The sequence below is a fragment of the Tympanuchus pallidicinctus genome, unplaced genomic scaffold (assembly GCF_026119805.1).
Source record: "Tympanuchus pallidicinctus isolate F22 unplaced genomic scaffold, pur_lepc_1.0 scaffold9, whole genome shotgun sequence".
Classification (NCBI taxonomy): Eukaryota; Metazoa; Chordata; class Aves; order Galliformes; family Phasianidae; genus Tympanuchus; species Tympanuchus pallidicinctus.
This window is the reverse complement of record NW_026294813.1, coordinates 20,432,501-20,454,499: the sequence shown is the minus strand read 5'-3', so window position 1 is coordinate 20,454,499 and position 21,999 is coordinate 20,432,501. Positions and strand designations below refer to the sequence as shown.

The window sequence follows — 21,999 nt, the reverse complement described above, 5'->3', positions numbered from 1 at the left end:
AAGCTATAACTTATGCTTACTCTTGTGAATTGTTTTTAAAGCCCAGGCATAATAACATATTGTGATAGTTTAATATCCCAGTTAAACATATTTTAACCTATATTTGTATGAGGGTTTTTTATTTCAACTGTATCAAGTGTCTTAAATACCTGAAAAGGGGTCTAAAATTAAATGGAATTGTTTTCAGTGGGTGTACATTTTGAGAAATGAATTCTGAATGGAGAAAGTTAAGTGATTAGTAAGGATGGCAGAGGGAAGACTTGGCAGGAGGAAAGAAGTTGAGCTATTTGTAAAGTGGATTGGTGCCAGTATGTGAACGTAACATTTCCAAATCAAATTGTATTGACAAAATACACCTAAAAGCAAAGCAAGTTGACACATAGAACTCTAAGTGTTTGAAAAGGAAACAATGTTAAGTTATTCTCCATGCTTTTTAAGTGACTTAAGAAGTAAGGAAGTATAAGGTAGAGGATATAGTTATATCCACATGAAAGAGATGGGTAGGTACATGTAACAAGACAAATTGCTTGAAAGTGCTACAGAAGGAGAAAAGAATAATTAATATTAGCCAAAATATTTTCAGTTCTAAGACTAGGCAAGTGCTTTGATAATAGCGAGCTTCAATTCCTCAAATTTCCCTTTTTATTGTTCCAAATGCCAAGAAGCTTCACTGTCTTCAATGTTAAACAAGAATATTCTTTGAAGTGGGCCAAGACATACCAGCATCCAAGCAGCCAATTGTGGAGCAGGGTGATTCCAGACTATGTCAGCATCTGGATTTTGTTATTTAGATGAAAAACAACACCTGTTTCCCATTTATGCAGCAGAATTAACAGTTGGGATTCAAAGTTGGCTGATACAGTTCCTTTTGAATCCAGAAGTCAGATGCCAGATGCTGGCTTTTGCAGCTTTGTTGCTCTATGATTTGTCCTGGGTTATTATAGTAGTCCTAATTTTGGGCAGTCCTGCTTTCTTTTTCTGTTTCTCTCAATTTCTCTCACCTGCCTTCCCATTACCCCTATCTCTCTAAATGTTCTTAGTCCAGACTGGGGGACTGATATGTAAATTTTGTAAAATCCAGACATATCTCAATAGATTCAGCTCTTTCCCAGACAAGCAGGAATATCAAGAGGAGAAGAGAAATATATTTCTAGATTGAAGACTTAGGGTATTGTGTAGGGATGGGTGATAGGGAGAATCAAGGACAGGGAATGGGAGAATGCACATTGAGAGTTTTTGTGATTCAAAAAGAGTAAGTACATCGCATCAGTCATAGCAGAAATACGTTTTTTTCTGTTGGAGCCAAGGCATCTGGATCATCTGACCTGGCATCTCCTTCACATCACTGTAGCCCGTCCAGCTGATAGATAAATAAGCAGATAAATAGATCATATCCCAGAAAAACAGACACACCCGTGTATTACACAGGGTGCATTGAATCACAGCCATTAACATTCCTCTTTCTGTGTCCAACAGAGGGTGGGAGCTCATATCCTGCAGCAGGGCAGTTAAAATAATCGATGAGTGTGTGTTCAATCCTCAGAAAGACAGAAGGGGGGGAAGAGAGGAAAGAAGGGAGGAAAGGAGGGAGGGTGTGGTGACTGTGAAGGGGGAGGGTGGGGGGGGGCGGGGGGATGGGAGGTGGGAAAGGTGCTGATATCAGCCTTGTAGCGTCAGGATTGCGTCAATTTGGGTTTCAACCACGTCTTCAGTCTCGGAGCAGAGCTACTCAGAAGAACCAAAACAGGAAGGGGGTTGGAAATCAGTGCAAAGGGGAGGATCGAAGCTCCCCCTCCCCCCACTCCTTTAGCCCGATCACAGCCTCCTTCTTTACCTTCCCCACTGCTTGTGTCTCCGGGTATAAGGTTGTTATTTTTCTTTTTTTTTTTTTCTTTTCTCTTTTTGTTTGTTTGTTTGTTTGTTTGTTACACCACCGTGGAAAAAGCCTGCTGTCCTAGGGCTGCGAGAGAGCGACAAGTCGAGAAACAGCAGAGCATCACATTCTGCGCTCCTGGCAGGGGTCGCTCAGGAAGAGGGCGACTCCACTAGCGCGAACAGCCGCGTCAGACAGAGGCTCCGGGACCACGGACAGCTGTTCCAGCACCGCGGACAGAGAGCACCACCAACATGGCTCCGATCGCGTCCAGCCACCCGCAGTTCGGTGAGTGCGTCCCGGCCACAACTCCCGGCTACGGATCATGCAGGCAGCCACTGCTGAGCCACCCTCGTGCCTCAGCCGAATTTCTTCTAGTTCTCTTTGATCCCAGAAGTTGTGTGAATTTGCTTTCTTCTCTTTCTCTCTCTATTCCTTTCCACCTAGCCATTACTTCTGGTAAATCAAAGAGAGAAAGAGAGGTTTGACTAGATGCATTTTTGGATTGAAGAGTTGGAATTGTTTTCTCTGTCTTGGTTAAAATATATTGGCTTCAGATTAAAATGCTGTAAACACATCTTGTGCCACAGAGAAAAGCCAATCTTCATTAAAGCCAATCTTGGAATAGTTATAATTCCTTTTATCTTGTCATAGAGGAAGATTTGTAGACTGTTACCTAAAGTGAAATATAGTTGTGTAAAGAACACTACTGAGAAGATGGGATTATAGTAACCCAGTGTTTTGGGCTAAATGTTCCTATCTTGATTTATCTCTATTTATTGAGAATACCCATGATGACAAGGAACTTTTCAATTGTGTCATTTCTATACATTTACTGTAGAATGAATAACTGTGACTCTGCAAGTTTCAGAAGCAGTGATAATATGAAATAAATAGTGCTACTCATAAAAACTGTATGTGGAAATGTTTCGAAACTCTGCTATACAAATATTGACTCTAGCCTAGATGTTATTTGCTTTACCAGTGGTTAAATTCAAGGATCATTCCTCTGACTTAGGTGAAATGACTTCAAATTTACATCACACAACTGAAATAATTTATCCCAGGATCAATAGGTGTTGTTCCATGTTAATACATTGCTTTGAATGTTAACTGATTTACATTATGACAAATTGTTGTAATGTAATTAGTTGTGAGTATAAAAAATTTTAGTTATCTTCTTTTTTCCTACGTACCCCACCCATCTGATAATTCTAACAACACTCATGACATCATCCTTATCTAATTACTTATTTAAGGAAGTTAATTAATATTTTAAATACTAAATTGATTTTACCACTTCTTCCAGTAGCTGTAGAATAAAAACACAGCATGATTTCCATTACTATAAAAATTTTAAATGTAAACTCATGAAAAAGCACTAAAAATGTATAGATGATTCCTGAAAGTTATTTAAAGTATTCTGATTATCTTTCAATTACTCCTTGCTTTCTACCTTTGTTTCATATATATTTAAATTTCTACAGCTATGATAATACTTGAAACTCAGAGAAAAATTCTCAGCTTAAAAAATATATATATTTTTAAAATTTTGCATGCCTTTTTCAGTCATCAATTGACTTCTTACAATTAAACATAGATTGATACAGCTTGTAAGCAGAGGTAAAGTGACATGTTTATTGTAAGAAGAAATTAATAGCAAGACCTTACACTTTCTGTTCTGGAACATTTTGCCCTACTTTTCTTTGATAATATTATGTTGTGGGGTTTTGTTTTGTTTTGTTTTGCTTTTGTTTTTACTCGGACTAAAAGTTATGGTGGTAGCACATATATTAGACCAGGTTTTACCTAGATAAAGCATGTTTAGTAATGTGTACAGGATGATAGTTTTGCTTTCCTTGTTCAAAATGATGTGCTAATTATTTGCTACAGGAACTGTAACACAATTGGATTTATGCAAAAACAATGTCATTCCATTAATATTCTATTAGTCTACTAGTTCAGAGAATAAAGATTAAGCTCTTATTGTTACACTGTGGGAGGTTTAAACTCACTTAGTCATGTTACTTATGGGCAAAATTGGATTTCCAATTAGTTGCGCTCATTTGCCCCTTCAATTGTGAATGGCTTGTGAATGGCTAATGATTCAGTATGCTACTGAAGTATTCACATCACACTTGAGATTGAAACACCTGGATAGTTTTCGTTTCACTCAGATTTTAATATAGGATTAATATCAAAATTACATTTTAATGTTTCTCTTACACACTCAGAAGAAGTGATCCGTCCTGTATGCTCTCCACAGCTTTGATTCATAGCGTCTCAGATTCAAAGCTTAGTGGGTGTCAAAGATACACTGAAGAGTATTTCAGCTTTGGACTCACATACAACTGCCAAATGTCACATCCATCTGGAGGGGACACTTGGCAGGTAGTTATTCTAATTTTTCTTGATAGACTTTCTCCTGGAATGTATTGAAAATCCTCTTGAAACTCTTGAGTGTTACAACCTCCTGAAAAACTCAGTTTCAGCAGATACCTCCAGGCAATTATGAGATCAGACCATAAAACTGAGTTAGTTGAGTGTACAAAGCATTTTAGGAAACTGTGAAAAGCAGATGATATACCTATAAGTAACAGACATATCAGAATGCTTATATCTAAGAAATACAGTTCCATAAACTCAAAGATCAAACCTTATCTGTTTTTGCTCACTGACCTATAAAGTCAGAAATTACACACAGAGTGATGAAATAGCTGAGAAATTACTCATTTTAATTACTGTTGGGGTGGGAACTGTTTTCCTTCCAGACATCTTTGTATGGAAAAATACTAACAGCATGGGACTACACATTTGCGCCTGCAGGTGGCGACCAATGCGTGCAACGCAGAGCACTTTCAGTCTGTCAACTGCTCCTATTACTATCTTATATTAGTTTGCTTTGCTAAATTTACTATATATCACACAGAGTAGAAGAAAATGCTGCTTATTTGCTTGTTGCTGTTTATTTAACTTGCAGATGAAATTCCTACAGTTGTTGGGATCTTTAGTGCATTTGGCCTTGTCTTCTCTGTCTCCCTTTTTGCTTGGATCTGCTGTCAGCGCAAGTCATCCAAATCCAATAAGACTCCTCCATATAAGTTTGTTCATGTTCTGAAGGGAGTTGATATTTATCCTGAGAATCTCAACAGTAAGAAGAAGTTTGGAGTAGATGATAAAAGTGAAGCAAAGAGCAAATCAGCAATGCCAAAGAATTCTCTTCATCTTGACCTGGAGAATAGAGATCTAAATGGCAACTTTCCGAAAACCATCTCTAAAATGCAGAGTTCTCCAGGCCCTGAAAATTCATCTTCAAAGCATTTTTCAGAAAAGAAGAAAGATTTAGTTTCCCCTGATAGTTTAAAATCCACCATGTCCCTGTCATCTGAAGAAAAACAAGACAAGCTAGGAACTCTCTTTCTCTCTTTAGAATACAACTTCGAGAAAAAGGCATTTGTAGTGAGCATCAAGGAAGCACGTGGGCTGCCAGCAATGGATGAACAGTCAATGACTTCTGATCCCTACATCAAAATGACAATCCTTCCTGAGAAAAAGCACAAGGTGAAAACCAGAGTGCTGAGGAAAACCTTAGATCCTGCTTTTGATGAGACCTTCACGTTTTATGGGATCCCCTATAGCCAAATTCAAGACTTAACACTCCATTTTATGATCTTGAGCTTCGACAGATTTTCCAGAGATGACGTCATTGGAGAAGTCCTCATTCCCCTTGCAGGAACTGAATTGTCAGAAGGAAGGATGCTAATGGACAGAGAGATCATCAAAAGAAATGTTAGGGTAACATATTTCTTATTTAAAATTTAGAAGTGTTGTACTAGTTTAACTATAATATTTGAGCAATATTAATAGCATCCTGGGAAAAGAAGGGAACAAGTTTATCAAATGAACTACTGACATCTTTTCATTAGGGCAGAATAAGGAAACAATTTTACAACTATAATAAAATCAAGTTAAAATAAGCATTGTGAAAGAAAATGTTAGAATTCTAAATTCTACTTGCTTAATCAGAGGGTCAGCAGGTTTTAGTGGATCCATTCACATTAGGTCAAGAGGCCTAAATTCAATTTTAGTTTGCTTTGATGTGAAAGAATGCAAAAATTTATACATTATTATACTCTTTCTTCATCTTTCCTATTTTAAATCATGCTTTTTTTTTCCCTCAGTGACTTTTAAATAAGCTGCATTTGTTCTAAAGATCCTAAGATATGAGGGAGATGTTAAAACCACAGCAAAGTCAGTGGAAAAACTTATTGATTTCACCAGGCTAAAAATATTTCATATCTTTTTGTCTCATTTCAGAATAGAAAGATCATTTACAACAGTCACAGAGCCATAGAAATGCATATGAATCATGTGCACTTCTTTTATTCTCTACTAAAAAGTAGCTTGTATATTGACTTTCAGTTTGATTGTTTCCAAAGGTGAAGCACGCTGACAAATCAACTAAACGTCTGCAAGACATCACACCTATAACTAATATAGTTGTCTTGCAATTCTTTCATTATATTGCAATTATAACAATGTCACTGATATTTTGCTGATAAATTAGTGGATTTTCTGATACATAAAGTATTCTCATTTTTTGTTTCCACTGGCTCCATCCTTACTGTGAAATAAATGACTCTTTCACTAATGGGCTACATTAATTTTAAGACTAAAAATATTTTATTATTTTTCTTTTTGTGAATTACTTTTATTCAATTTGTTTTTCAACGTTTTTTTTCACAAAGTTTCTTATTTATTTTTCTTAAGAAACTTTACTTACACTGAGACTTATTTTACAGGATATAGGATTTCATTTCTTATCTCTGAAGCTAACAATACCCTACTATACATATTTTCACAACTTTATTTATTTCAAACTCTAATAGCAAGATATAGGAGGTGTTGTAGAACTGCAGTACATGAAAGTTATATTTTGTTTGCGAAGCATCACAGCTCCATGAATTATATCTTTTGACACCAGTTTGAGATACACAGTAATGCAACACTGCAGAAATCCTATTCTATCTAGTTTCAAAGTTGGTGAACATAATTGCTCATAAATAGTTTTTCTTTTTTATTTCTTTTAATTTCCTCAGAAGTCATCTGGACGTGGAGAACTGCTGATCTCTCTCTGTTATCAATCTACAACAAATACACTAACTGTGGTTGTTTTGAAAGCCAGACATCTACCTAAATCTGATGTTTCAGGATTATCAGGTAATGTTTTCAGTAATGAATAAGCCTTAAGAATATAAAACAAACAGAGAGAAGACAGCTGAAATGTGACATTTCAAGGATTAAAAATAACCCAGAAATGAGGAAGCGGTGTCTGTATTATCTGCAGCCTACTCATCTCATTCATATCTAGGTCAATGTTTTATTTTTCAGAGAACATATATTAGAAATTTCTTCAAGCACATTAGGGAAAAATAAAAACAAAATACAAAGAAACATGACATTTATTGGAAGTAGAGACCAATGAGTATTGTCATTGTCTATAACAGGATCCAACTGTCATAAGAAGATATTGCAGATACTAAAACTTTTACATATGACAAAGAAATTCAGTTTATTACTAGCTAATCAATATCAAATGAGATTCTTATATGGAATATTTCAGCTTTGAATCCAAAAGTCAACAAATTACATCTGTGTTGAATTTAGTCCACTGGTATTAATGTTTATTTGGAAAGGTGAAAGGTGAACTACTTCAGTGCTTGAAATACACTAAAAAAGGAGTCTTTTTATAACTCCAGTCTCCTACTCTTGTACCATTTTGCAAATAATAAAACTTTTTTGAAGCTGATGTTAGAACTGTAGTTAGGTGCATGCTAATGTCAGATAACTTAATAAAATTCAAAATAAAATATACTAACCTCCTGAAAAGAAGGCAGACACACACACTGAAAAACAACAGTACCCAACAGAGGACTTCAAACAGTAAATCATCTGTATTGAGTCCGTACAAGTCTTGATTCTTTTGATGCACAGGATATTTTGAAAGAAAGAGGAAGCAGTTTTTGTAGGCTTTTAATTTTAGTTACTGCAGCTAATAATACTGTACTTCTACTTCTCATATCAAGAGATATGGATGTTGAGATCTTCTAATAGGTCTAATAAAGTCAAAAGCAACATTCCAGTCTTATCAATTAGCCAAAAATAGCAGTTCAAAAAATGTATTTCAAAAGAAACAGACAACATCATTAATCTACTGATGGCTAGTGATTTTGATATTCTTAGACCTTGTGTGGTGTGTATTCATTCCGAGCTAATGAAAAAATTATAGTAAATAAAACTTATTATTAAAAAAAAGTGTTCATTTTGTTAAAATGCATTTTTTGCACACTTTGCTCACATCAAACTGCTGTGAGTCCAAGCAGACAAAAACATTTTCATCATCTGACCACTTCATTCTGATAATTAAAGCATACATTTTCTAAATAAGGTTAAATTTTAATTTCACTTGGGAATAAAAAAAAAAAAAAAAAAAAAAAACACCAAAAAAAACAAAAACAAACAAACAAACAAAAAAAAAAAACCATAATTGTTTCTTGTGTTTATTAGTGGACTGCTTACATAGACTATTTGGCTTGATTAACTTCCATAGACTGGAATTTTTATTGCATTTGAACCATTAGAATTTGAACACAAGTCCTCCTTTGCACTGAAATAAATGCATACATAAATGAAGAATTAATGTACTTGAAACTGACCATTCCCACTATTTATTTTTTTTTATATATATAATTCCTCTGAAGGAGAGATATAGCCATAATTGAAAACAATAGTTAAGGAATCTTGCAACACATTGTTGAAAAATTCTGAAGGATGCAAACGTTCAGTGTTCACTAACAATGTTAGTATTATGGACTTTTTCTCTTCCCCTCCTCAGTAACATATAAAATATTTAAAGACAAACCACATACAGCCAGTAAATGTAATCTTACATTTGAAGTTTAGTTTTAAATTTATTTAGTAAAAAGATGTGGGAGAAATTTAATCAAAATAATTAATTTTGGTACAACCAAACCAGAAATAAATTATGTCCATTTTCTCAGCATAAGATTATTCTCTTGCTTTTGAGATTTTATTTTGTTTGATCCTTATTCACAGAATTGTAGGGGTTGGAAGGGACCTCCAGAGATCATCGAGCCCAACCCCCAATTTATTAATACTGGTTATTATTTTCTACTTGTAGAATGTGTAAAAAACAGATTTCTATTACATTTAATTACATAGGGATTTGTATTTCTCAGAATACATTGGAAATTTATTATCTTTCACACTAACATTTGAAGCAACGGAGTATAATTACCAAAGTTAACAGACTACAATGTCTTGTGAAAGAAACACCTCCATAGTACAAATAAGACATTACCTAAATCTTGATTACATATTTTGATATCTGTAAATGGAGCTTAAAGGAACTAATTCAGAATTAAACACACACACACAAAAAAAAACTAGATAAAGCAAATCATCTTTAGTAGACTGAAACATCACTGTGCTGTAGTTCTCTTGGTATGCTATAAAGTTTACCAGTAACTAGAAGAAGGAACTTCTAAATAATTCAATATCTTATTTGTGTTATTTCTTTCTATTGCAGATCCTTATGTCAAAGTGAATCTGTACCATGTTAAGAAGAGAATTTCTAAAAAGAAAACCCATGTCAAGAAATGTACCCCTAATGCCGTGTTCAATGAATTGTTTGTCTTTGACATTCCTTGTGAGAGCCTTGATGATATCAGCATTGAATTCTTGGTTTTAGATTCAGATAGAGGGTCAAGGAATGAGGTCATTGGTAGGTTAACCTTAGGATCTTCAGCAGAAGGAACAGGTGGAGAACACTGGAAAGAAATCTGTGAGTATCCTAGGAGGCAAATTGCCAAATGGCATATGTTGTGTGACGGTTAGCAGCTCAGAGCAGAGTTAGAACTTGAAAAAAACCCTATATATATTTCCATAGGCAAGTAGCAGTTTTCTTTCTTTGCTATCCGTAATTGCAGGCTTGTAACTACGAGAGTTTTTTGGGGAAGGTGGGGAAATAAAAAACTGGATTGAATTATCAAAATAGAAGGTAACTAAATTTTCAGAGTAAATAAAGTAATTTATATTTCATTAGACTTTAACTTAATTAAATTAGGTAAGTATTTTTCTGTAGTTTACATAGCCTAAAATGTCTGAAGCAGTATAATCTTCAACAAGAACAAACTAAGTCTTATGAAGAAGTAACTAGAAACCTTATTAGTACTGTTATCCAGAAGAAGATGACCTCATTAAAGTATACTGCTAGATCAAAGAAAAAAAACTGCAGCTTAATCTATGATTCTAAGATTATTCTGGGAAGGCGCTGAGTCTATAAACACAATGGGGATTGACAGTGAATAAGAGGGACATTATTTTTGTCCCTCTGTCATAAACCTTCTTTTATGAAAATTCAATCATTATTTGTATGTTTTGGTTATTTATACTTTGATCATTCCAAAGACTGAAGAAATTTTCAGTGACTTGCTTTAAAAACTACATCAAGTGCAACTAGTTGTTTAACGTATGGAAATACTGTTTAATTATCTACACTTGGATTTTTTAATATGTGTATATATATTCTGTTTTATTACAGTGACTAAAATAGACACATTCTATAAATCATCAAGTAAGTTAATGTATATTGTCTTGTCTAAAGGGCTCCTTTACGAGTGACTATATGTTAGGGATTAGGCATGGGTTACGTTTTTTCCTCTAAGAAGTATTAAACTTTTAGTATTTCATGCCAAGTGAAAGCACTTACCCTCAGACAAAGAAGCATACATGATACTACTGTCACTGATCTTTCGCTAATTATAGTTACATTAAATGTATTTCAATATCATTTAATGAAACATTATTTCTCCTTTTGATTTTTTCATTAAACGAAAAAGAGAAAGAAAATCATGAGACAGAGTATAAAATCTCATTCATTTGTTTAAATTCCTGAACTTATGTCACTACAGACCGAAAGATTGCTCCGAACAAACAAAGATTAATGCATTCTTAGACATTTCCAGTACAGGAAATCAAGTTAATGCTATGACTTATACAGTATTTTGTTAGACAAAAGACTGGAAAGGTGCATTTCACTTAGATGACATGCATTAATGTCTACTACTGATTCCACTGAAAATTGGTGTTTCATGTTTGCATGACACATGTGTGCTTAAACTTAATTTGTGCCAGTCTCTGGGAGTATAAAGTATAAAAAAGATAGGTATATGTATAAAGGATCTAGGCTCATGAAATTCACTCTTGGTCATACCTAATATATATTTAGGCTGTCAGAACTGTTGCACAAATATAGGCAGTTATTTCCTAACGTTTGTACACTGATTTCTGATAGTGAAGTTTGAAAACATTGCTCATATGTCATTTCTTATTACACTAACGTAAATAGGAATATGATGATGTTACCTTATAACCACTGACATCTCATTTCAAAAGTGGAAAACAGCTTTCAGTATTTTAGCATATATCATTTTCTCACTTGTATTCCCACTGAAATGAATGAGGCTATTTGGGAATTAATGTACCACACAATATATGGAAAAGTAACAGAAGGAGGATGGAATTTAAACAAACAAACAAAAAATGAATAAAAACAACCAAATAACAACAGCAACAACAATAACAAATCATGTTCAATGTTACATTAATCTCATTAAACAGAAGATTCAGATCTTATGAACAACTTTTGCCTATTTCTTATTGACTTTTCCCTGTTCTCACATGGCCAAATTATGTTTGCAGTAAAGAACACTGAAATATGAAATATGCAAGTAGAAAAATTACACTGAAAGGATTCTATTGAGGCTCTTTCAGATTTTGTGTGAGTAATTTCTTCAGTTTTTGAGAATGTCTTTAATATAACAGTGTTTATAAAGTTCTGTAAAAATTCATTTTCAAAATGACATAAACATGCTTTTTAAGATGATGCTCAATGTACAAAAAGAAAGTGTATTGTATGTATAAAGGAGAAAAATCTTTTTTTTTTTTTTACTTTTTTCTTTTATAAGCTGATTAACTTCTCAAGGGCTAGATTTGCCAATCTTGTTGAACAAAGTGTAATTCAAAGCCACGCAGTTGAAGCAATGATGCCCACAAGCTTCAGTGAGGTTTGAAATGCAATCATAGAGTGAAACTCTTCCTATGAATCAAATTGGTACAATGAGGCTATAGACAGAGAGAGCTTTAATAGTGGCTGGAAGAATTTTAGACAGCATTATATGACTAGAGTTGTTAATATTTCTGGTAAGGACAGTACTTTATACTAAAAGTGATTGCATCAGAGGGGTAAGACAGCTGGCAATTCAGTTGGTAAGTGAAATAAACAAATAAATAAAACGTAGGTCTTGTACACTGGCCCATTAGTAACATTATATCTCGGAAAATCAGATGACAGGAATCTCCAACAGACACAGATTCTGACAAGGAGAAAAAACCTGAACTTTTAAAGTTTATGATGGCCTACTAGCACTATTTATTTTCCATCCAAAAGTTGTTTTCAAAATTGTTTTAAACTTTTTAGAGAAACCTGAGAATTAACATTTCTACCGGCTAAATGGCATTTGTTGGTAGGGCAAGGGGTAGGAACGGGAAAGGGAAGCAAAAAATATATATATGTTACATTGACAGCAATGGGAAGTAAACTTTTTTTCATTTAATGTAATGTTTAGCTTGGAAAATTGAGTAAGGAAGACTTGTTAAGAGTAAAGAAGACTTGTTAAGACAAGACAGGAGCAAATGAAGACCTGTCCCAAGATAAGAAATTCTGCTGTTTTATATTGCATTCAATTCGTATTGTGAATATCTTGAACTCTGTCAAGGATACTGTACTGTATTAAACATGTAAAAAAAAAGATGTTTGTCTAAGTAGTTTACAAAAATAACAACTCCTTAAATGGAGACTGGGGATCTGTAGTAACTAAATACCTTACTTGTTATGGTGTTGTAACTTAATAGAAGCTGTTCGAGAGGAAGCATGGTGTATGAGATTTTGTAAGTTATTTGTGCTGGTTCTGTATGTTGTGCCATGTGTGTAAGACAAGAATAAAGTGCTGCTTTTGTTCATCCCATCCCAGAACAATTATCCCATCATTGTATCTTTCCCAGAGACTTATTTGTTTTCACAGCCTACTCCTCTATGCTTCTGTCTAAAAGATTTGGACATAAAGAGGATGAAAATCATTTTGCCAAATATTACCGAGGCTTATCACATGCCCTTTGTTTTTAAACTATTACTGCACATTTTCACTTGTCTTGAATTTTAACAAACACACAGGCTAGAACCTGAGATGCTATTGACCTTACTGGAAAATCTGAGCCTTATATAGGTACTTGAAGTACGGATCTAAACAAAGATGAAGTAAAATGCAAAACAATTACTCTCAGAAACCTGTTGATGTTCTATTTGTTTTCCAGAAGTAAGAGTCACTTGGAAAATCACAAATATTCTTATAATCCTTTTTAGTAAAGTCAGGCACTACACTGTCAGGTGAGAAAAACATTCAAATGTTATGTACAAATGCAAACTTTGTTACTGATATCTCCATGCTTATTAGGGTATTTTACCAGTGCAAATCTAAATCAAGGGGAGAGGGGAAGAGAAGGCAGTTATATGTGAAATACACATTGCCTGGAAGGGATTGGTTATATTTGTCATAGAATGAAATATGTGAAAATTATTACTAGATCCACTGTCAAATGCATGATGCAGAACATCTTCTACACGTAGACTAGCAGAATCTCCCTGCCATCTTGCCTATTCCCGAGGTATAAGTATCAAGTCTGAAAGAATGTTCTTTCTCATTCTATGCAGTTACTCCTTTTTTTCTTCCTTGAAGTGTGTAGTTCTCCCCAATTAATAATGATTTCAGTTGTATTTCAGACCTTTTATTCAGGACATGCATCATGAAAGTTTTTTTAAAAAATTTCATTTTTATTTTATTTTTTAATTATTATTTAATATTATAATGCAGTTGAACCTTAGTCAGAAAGCTACTGCTCTGATCGCTGTTTGTATCTCAATTTGTTGCAACAGAGAAGTCCAATAAGTATTGAAGAGATTTCCTGTCCTTTGCAGTAGAACTGATTCTTCAGGTATAACACTATTTCACAAGATCCTTGTATTTATGTAGCATAATGAATAGCAAGCAACATGCTACAAACACAGTAGCAATGCATAATCGTAGCTTCTGAACAATGCAGGGAACTCAAACAACTCCTCTGCTCATACAACTCCTCTGACTAGCTTCCTCTGTTGCTAAAACCTAAGCAAAAATCTTTAATAAAAAGCTTTCCTGCTCTCATAGGGTTTTCCTTAATATCTTTTACATTCCATCACTAAACAGCATTTGTAACATGACACAGAACAGCATGGCAGCTGTGTACCTTCCAGCTTAGAAGCAAGAACCAAAGATAAGAAGTGGGAAGGAGGGGTTTGTTTCTTTGTTACACTATTGCTATTATATTTGTATTGTTATACTACTTTTGCTTGTGAGTATTTATAGTACATAATACTCAACTATAGAATATCTTCTGGTCATAGAAGGAAGAGCACTACCACCAGTGACATGACCAACTCTTGTAACATCCTTTGAAACTAAATCTGCTCCAGCTCCCAACAAGTAGTGTGAGGTTTGAATAATCACCACTGAGGCCCTATATCTCAGCACTACACATCAGAATCTTGTATAAGCTCAGAGTTACCCAGCATACATCTTCTGAAGTAATGCTCACGTAGCACTTCTGAAGCACAGCATTTTGGATTATGAGTAAAAAATAATAAAAAATTGGGATAGTGTTTCTGATATAATCTAATGACACACTAAGAGATCTGGGGCTGTTCAGCCTGGAGAAGAGAAGGCTGAGACGTGACCTGATGTCAGCCTTTCACTATCTGAGGAGGAATTAGAGGAAAGATGAAGACTTTTTAGCAGGATTTGTGGTGATAGAACAAGGGTAAATTGTTTCAAGCTCAAAGATGGTATATTTAGGTTAGATATAAAGAAAAAATCATTTGAGAATGATGAGGCACTGAAATATGTTGCCTAGTGATGTGGTTGATGCTCCACCTCTAGAGACTTTCAGGGTGAGGCTGGATCAGACCTTTTGCAACCTGATCTCACTGTGATGTCCCTGTTCATTGCAGGGGAGTTGGATGGCCCTCAGAAGTTCCTTCAAACTCCGAAGATTCTATGATTCTGATGCTGCAGAAAGATCTCTGCCTTTTCTCCACATAAGAAATTACTGCCTTGGTTTTAATAAAAAATAAAATTGCCTTGGAAATAATGCTCTCTGAGAAAGGCTGTAAATATTTGATATGCCTCTGAAAACACAACTGGTTTTAAGGAAACAAGTATGAAGTATTTTGCAGTATCTGCAACAATACTAATTACAATACCCTCCAGATGAGATTGCCTTTGGGATGGTGTGAGTGAAAATTTCTGGTTGGTTATTAAGAAGGACAAGAAAGCCTCTGTATGTTTGTATTGAAGGTGCCTATAGGCATTGATTTGTAGGGCAAGTAAACAGTATTCCAGGTTCAATATTCCTTTCAGTAACAAGGTATAATGCTTAAGAATATCAATAGTGGCTGCTAACTTTTGATATGAGTTATTACTTTCACTTTTGTCTGGATTGTAATGGTGCTTTGGGGACTGTAGTTTCTTGAGAGAAAAAAAAAAAAAATTAGAGCTGTATGTGATGATGGGTATACATGGAGAAGAAAACAGATGTGAATCACAAATACACATATAACTGTAGAGAATTATCTTAGGCTAAAATCAGAAGTGATATTAAACAGCATTAAAAGTTAAAAATAAGTAAATTAGTGTGAGGGAAGTGAATGTGAGTAATACTTCATCAGCAGAAGTGCAGTACTTCTTTAGATCAAATTACAACAATAACAAAAGATTGTTGATACACTTTTCTTTTAACTGTTTTTCCCCTCAGTGAAAAAAATACATTTTTAGTGTAGACTGCTCTGATTCACATTAGTTAATGGACGTTGCACAGAATCACAGAATCACAGAATTGTAGGGGTTGGAAGGGACCTCCAGAGATCATCGAGTCCAACCCCCCTGCCAAAGCAGGTTCCCTACAGCAGGTCGCACAGGTAGGCATCCAGGCAGGTCTGGAACATCTCCAGAGAAGGAGACTCCACCACCTCCATGGGCAGCCTTTTCCAGTGCTCCATCACCTCACTGTAAAGAAGTTCTTGTGCACATTTGTGCAGAACTTCCTGTGCTGCAGTTTCCAGCCGTTTCCCCTTGTCCTGTCTCCACTCACCACTGAAAAGAGTCCGGCCTTGCCATTCTGCCCCCCACACCTTAGATATTTATAGAGCTGGATCAGGTCCCCTCTCAGTCTTCCTTTCTCAAGACTGAACAGACACAGTTCACTCAGCCTTTCTTCATAGGAGAGATGCTCCAGGCCCCTCAACATCTCTGTGGCCCTGCGCTGGACTCTTTCCAAGAGATCCCTGTCTTTTTTGTACTGGGGAGCCCAGAACTGGACACAGTGCTCCAGATGAGGCCTTACCAGGCCAGAGTAGAGGGGAAGGATCACCTCCCTCAACCTGCTGGCCACACTCTTTTTAATGCATCCCAGGATGCCATTGGCCCTCTTGGCCACAAGGGCACACTGCTGGCTCATGGCCAACCTGTCGTTCACCAGGACACCCAGGTCCCTCTCCACAGAGCTCTTCTCCAGCAGGTCATCCCCCAACCTGTACTGGTGCATGGAATTATTCCTCCCCACATGCAAGACTCTACACTTGCTTTTGTTGAAACTCATCCGTTTGTTTATTTTTGCCCAGCTCTCCAGCCTATCCAGGTCTTGCTGAATGGCAACACAGCCTTCAGGCATGTCAGCCAATCCTCCCAACTTTGTATCATCAGCAAACTTGCTGAGGGTGGCCATTATCCCCTCATCAAGGTCATTGATGAAGATGTTGAACAAGACCGGACCCAGCACCGACCCCTGAGGAACACCGCTAGTTACAGGCCTCCAATAAGATTCTGCACCACCACCAACAACCCTCTGTGCTCTGCCGGTCAGCCAGTTCTCAACCCACCTCACTGTCCACTCATCTTTCCCACACTTCCTCAGCTTTGTTATAAGGATGTCATGGGGGACAGTATCAAATGCCTTGCTGAAATGAAGGTAGACCACATCCACTGCTCTCCCCCCATCCACCCAGCCAGAGACAACATCATAGAAAGCTACCAGATTGGTCAAGCACGACCTACTGTAGTTAACAAAATACGCAAGTTAGAGATGTAGTCAACAAATACGTAAAGCGGGGGCTGTCAAGGTCATCAGGCGTAACCAGGTGTAATCTGTGTGGGCCCCTTGCGTGGTTAGCTAATACGTGAAAGGGGGGCTGTAACAGTCATCAGCCTCTGCGGGGGCTCCTTGACTCATAAGAAAACCATGATGAGACATGGCAAGACAAGACATGCCACACGTCTATTGGGCATAGATAACCGTAGCAAGGGTGATTGGTAGCACTGTGACATAAGGGACAACTATAAGAAGAGTGTGTTGCTTGCAATAAACGCCATTTGCCGCTCACCACATTGGTGTCATAAAGTGTGTGATTTGGCCGGGGCTGTCTGAGCACTTCACGACGGGACATTATTCAGAGGTTGCCGAAGCAAAGGCAACAAGTGGTGACCCCGACGTGATAATGCCATGTCCCAGTCGTGAATATGTGACAGCCGGTTGCACGACGGATGCAGGAGCCCGCGGCGGTAAGGCGGCGGAAGAGCCGGAGGGACTGATCCCCCTGGGGCTGTGAGCGCAGCTGCGAAGTTATCCCACAGCGGTAAGCTTGTGGAAGGTGGAGGGCTGATCACCCTGGACAACCATGGAATCCGTCATTAAGGTATTGCATCAGGCTTGTAAGGACTATTTCGGTGAGGATGCTCCTTCTGAGAAGGACATTGCCGCTGTACTTACTCGCCTGGAAGAGGAGTGGAATCTTCCCTCCCCTCAAGGCATTTTAGACCCCACTAGATGGGATGCATTTACATCCACGCTTGCGCAGCGTGCGACAGAGGAGCAGAAACTTGAGGAGCTTAAAATTTGGGGGTTGGTCCTCGGCGCTCTCCGAGCCACGAGAGAAGAAGATAAAATTCCTGAAGCTGCGCGCGCTATGATGGGTTTGGAATTTAATAACACCGTGAGAAACGGCGCGGGAAGCGTACTCTCTTTCAGGTCCCCTAAGGAAGAGAACACCGCAAATATGCCCTCAGCTATGGCGACTAACATCTCGTCCGCACCATCAGCACCCCCTTCTGCTCCCCCCTCGGCTCCAGCTTCGCATAAACAAGTAGAAGAAGACTGCGCTGAACTGTCTGCAGTTTTATCTTGCAAAACGGCACAAGTGCAAGAATCCAAGGTCTCTGAAACTCCCCAGCCGTATCCAGGACAACCGCTGTATCCTTCTCTGTGTAACCTAACACCACCTGTGGGGGCAGGGAAAAAAGTGAGCTGGGATGGGACACTTGCTGTCTCCTCTGAGGAGGTGGAATGCAGTAACACCCAGGGGGGTGGGGACTGCGGGCAAGGCTTGGGTACGGATTGGTCAAAAGTTATGGTGGTAGTAGAAGAAAAAACAGCAGAGAGAAAGGGAAGCGATGTAACTTACAGGCGCTGGGATGGTAGTGTCCGGCCAGCACTGTCCACCCTGATTGCGCCTGAAGGAGTAGGTGGCGTCCGGCCAGTGCCCTCTGCTCAGGTTGCACCCGACGGAGAAAGAAATAACGATAGTCTCCGGTCCCACTCTCTGCCACAGTGTTCAGACCCACTGACTCGACCCACACATCCTTTTACAAGATTGAGTGCGCATGCAACCAATCAGAAGCCTCTACAACAGTCAGTGCATGATCAAAGAGAGATGGGCACAGTGAGAGGGGTGCAGAGCCCACAGCTTCCAGCTATGACTGAAAAGGATAGTGAAAGGAGAGAGGTGAATTCGCATTTAGGAGTTAAGAGAGATGCACTAACAGATTGTGGGAAGTTTAGATCTAGCCTGATAGAGGGAGGAAGAGTACTAGAGATCTTCCTGATAATAGGGAATGATAACAGAGACCCGGAATGGGTACCTCTCAATTCGAAAGACATCACACACCTGATAGATTGTGCAGAGAAATGGGGATTGAAATCATCCCTCACTTTAAATGCATTAGAAGTCCTGACAGCATCAGGCCTTCTCTTTCCTCATGTAACAAATCTGATGTGCATGGTGCTTAAGCCAGTGCAGTATACATTGTGGGCATTAGAATAGTTTCCCTTCAGGGAGAGGTGGCCAGATTGAGGCCTGGAGAACAAGCAATTCCATACAGCAGGTTTGTGAGAGCAATGCTCTCAAAGCCTGAGACATCTGCCTTGATATTGAACAAATGTTTATCATTCTTGAGGTACATTCCAACAGGTACCTGAGACAATGTTGGTATATATTGGGCATAGATAGTGCCACTGAAGCTATCAGCAATCACTCTAATCTCTAATCTCTAATCTCTCTGTCTATAACTTTACTAGTATTGTAGGATGTGGCTTTAATTATTAAGTGTCGTGACATCACATCAGTTCTTGCAGGATAATTACACGGTGATTAAAGACCTATCACCTGTTCCAAGTGGGATGAATCTCGCTTTGGCTTACCAAGGAAGGAACTTGGTAAGGAAGCTTTTGCAACATGATGACCTGCACCAGTTGCTGAAACATGTAAGAGATAATGGACAGAAAACTTCGATCACCATTCACCATGACACAGAAGAGATCCATCATGTCCTAGAGAGAGTGAAGAAGGACGGAGAACACCACTGATGGGAAGTGCTTCTGGGATGGTCCACCAATGCGACGGGAATGTTTAACTCTGTTTAACTCTATTCGTTATTCAGTCATAGTTGTATTAGGTCTAATACTAATATGCTTTACACTTATAGTCATATAGGTATATTACATTTATAAGTATGGTTTAAGGCATTAGGGTAGGATTATTTGGCGAATCACGATGTAACGGGGCAAAAGGCTTAACCGAGAGGACAATGGCATGTATAGGCGCAACGCGGGGATTTCGGGGTGTACGCGGTTAGGGTCCTCTCGAGTTGTAGAAGATTTGCTTGAGCTTAGGGAGGGGGAGATTGTAGTTAACAAAATACGCAAGTTAGAGATGTAGTCAACAAATACGTAAAGCGGGGGCTGTAACCCTGTAACCAGGCGTAATCTGTGTGGGCCCCTTGCGTGGTTAGCTAATACGTGAAAGGGGGGCTGTAACAGTCATCAGCCTCTGCGGGGGCTCCTTGACTCATATGAAAACCATGATGAGACATGGCAAGACAAGACATGCCACACGTCTATTGGGCATAGATAACCGTAGCAAGGGTGATTGGTAGCACTGTGATATAAGGGACAACTATAAGAAGAGTGTGTTGCTTGCAATAAGCGCCATTTGCCGCTCACCACATTGGTGTCATAAAGTGTGTGATTTGGCCGGGGCTGTCTGAGCACTTCACGACGGGACATTATTCAGAGGTTGCCGAAGCAAAGGCAACAGACCTACCCCTGGTGAACCCATGCTGACTACTCCTGATAACCTCCTCTTCTTCCAGTTGTCTGGAGATGACATCCAATACAAGCTGTTCCATCACCTTTCCAGGGACAGAGGTGAGGCTGACTGGCCTATAATTGCCTGGGTCTTCCTTCTTGCCCTTTTTGAAGACCGGAGTGACATTGGCTATCCTCCAGTCTTCAGGCACCTCCCCCCTCCTCCAAGACCTCTCAAAGATGACAGAAAGCAGTTCAGCAATCACCTTTGCCAGCTCCCTCAGCTCCCATGGATGCATCTCATTGGGTCCCATGGATTTGTGAACATTGGTGTTGTCTACGCACTCTCGGACCACCTCTTCCTTGACAGAAGGGAGGTCTTCCATTCCCCAGATCCTCTCACTAACCTCCAGGGTCTCAGATTCCCGAGGGGGAGCTTTTTCACTGAAAACAGAAGCAAAGAAGGCATTCAGTATCTCCGCCTTCTCAGCATCCCCCGTTACCAGAACACCTCCATCACTTAGCAGGGGAGCCACATTCTCCCTAGTCTTCCTTTTACTGTTAATGTACTTAAAAAAGCCTTTCTTATTATCCTTTATCCCCTTCGCCAGATTTAATTCCAGGTGGGCTTTAGCCTTCCTTGTCACATCCCTGCAGACCCTGACAACATTCCTGTATTCTTCCCAAGTAGTCAGACCCTTTTTCCACATTTCATAGACCCTCTTCTTTCCCTTGAGTTTGCACCGTGCTCATCCACACAGGTCTCCTGCCACTCTTTTCCGATTTCTTCCTCACAGGGACACACCGATCCTGAGCTTGGAAGAACTGCCTAAATGCCGACCAGCTCTCACAGGCCCCCTTGCCTTCGAACACCCTAGCCCATGAGACAGCTCCAAGTAGGCCCCGGAAGAGATCGAAGTTGGCTCTCCTGAAGTCCAGGATAGCAATCCTACTTTTTGCTTTACTTCTTCCATTCAGGATCTTGAACTCCACCATCTCATGGTCACTACAACCCAAGCTGCCCCTGACCTTTACTTCCCTGACAAGCCCTTCTCTATTAGTGAGAATAAGGTCCAGCAGTACCCCTCTACTTGTCGATTCCTCATCCACCTGCATCAGGAAGTTGTCTTCAACACATTGCAGGAAATGTCTGGACCTCACGTGCCTGGCCACATTGCTTTTCCAGCAAATATCTGGATAATTGAAGTCCCCCATAAGCATCAGCGCCTGGAATCGTGACACTGATTCCAACTGTTTGTAGAAGGCCTCATCAACCTCCTCCTCCTGATCAGGGGGCCTGTAGCACACTCCCACAACAGTGTCAGCCATACCACTCTCCCCCAGGTGGAGTTCAATACCTTCTAGCTGCTCTCTTACATAAAGAGCAACTCCACCACCCCGCCTCGCCGGCCAATCTTTCCTAAAAAGCACATAGCCCTCCATGACAACATTCCAGTCATGCTGTCCCACCACGTTTCCGTGATTGCAATGAGATCGTAGCGGTGCGACCGCATGCAGATCTCCAACTCTTCCTGTTT

At 38.7% G+C, this 21,999-nt stretch overlaps 2 protein-coding genes and 1 pseudogene across 3 annotated transcripts in view; 2 read left to right on the top strand and 1 right to left on the bottom strand.

The window, feature by feature from the left end:
* LOC128074630 (uncharacterized) overlaps nucleotides 1–21,999 on the bottom strand; it is a 620,087-nt pseudogene that overhangs the window by 59,931 nt on the left and 538,157 nt on the right.
* Nucleotides 1,679–11,861, top strand: SYT4 (synaptotagmin 4). Of its 2 annotated transcripts, none has more exons than XM_052670675.1 (4): nucleotides 1,679–2,161; nucleotides 4,854–5,662; nucleotides 6,973–7,093; nucleotides 9,483–11,861. In XM_052670675.1, the coding sequence occupies exons 1-4, from the start codon at nucleotides 2,128–2,130 to the stop codon at nucleotides 9,788–9,790; spliced, it is 1,272 nt and encodes a 423-aa protein (XP_052526635.1). In that variant the 5' UTR covers nucleotides 1,679–2,127; the 3' UTR covers nucleotides 9,791–11,861. The 2 variants fall into 2 exon arrangements, with proteins under 2 accessions (XP_052526635.1, XP_052526634.1); XM_052670674.1 differs by having other exon boundaries at nucleotides 4,854–5,668.
* The window catches only part of LOC128074636 (uncharacterized), a 964,422-nt gene continuing 960,418 nt past the window's right edge, over nucleotides 17,996–21,999 (top strand). Inside the window, exons 1-2 of the mRNA XM_052670676.1 lie at nucleotides 17,996–19,543; nucleotides 19,601–19,626. Coding sequence (XP_052526636.1) covers nucleotides 18,066–19,199 — 1,134 coding nt within the window. The 5' untranslated portion in view covers nucleotides 17,996–18,065 and the 3' untranslated portion in view covers nucleotides 19,200–19,543; nucleotides 19,601–19,626. The remainder of the gene's footprint in view (nucleotides 19,544–19,600; nucleotides 19,627–21,999) is intronic.

Excerpts from the sequence above, each read along its gene's own strand:
- SYT4 (XM_052670674.1), top strand. The coding sequence starts at position 2,128 with ATGGCTCCGATCGCGTCCAGCCACCCGCAGTTCG. Across the intron at positions 2,162-4,853 it reads GTCCAGCCACCCGCAGTTCG|ATGAAATTCCTACAGTTGTT; the intron begins GTGAGTGCGTCC and ends TTTAACTTGCAG. Across the intron at positions 7,094-9,482 it reads TGATGTTTCAGGATTATCAG|ATCCTTATGTCAAAGTGAAT; the intron begins GTAATGTTTTCA and ends TTTCTATTGCAG.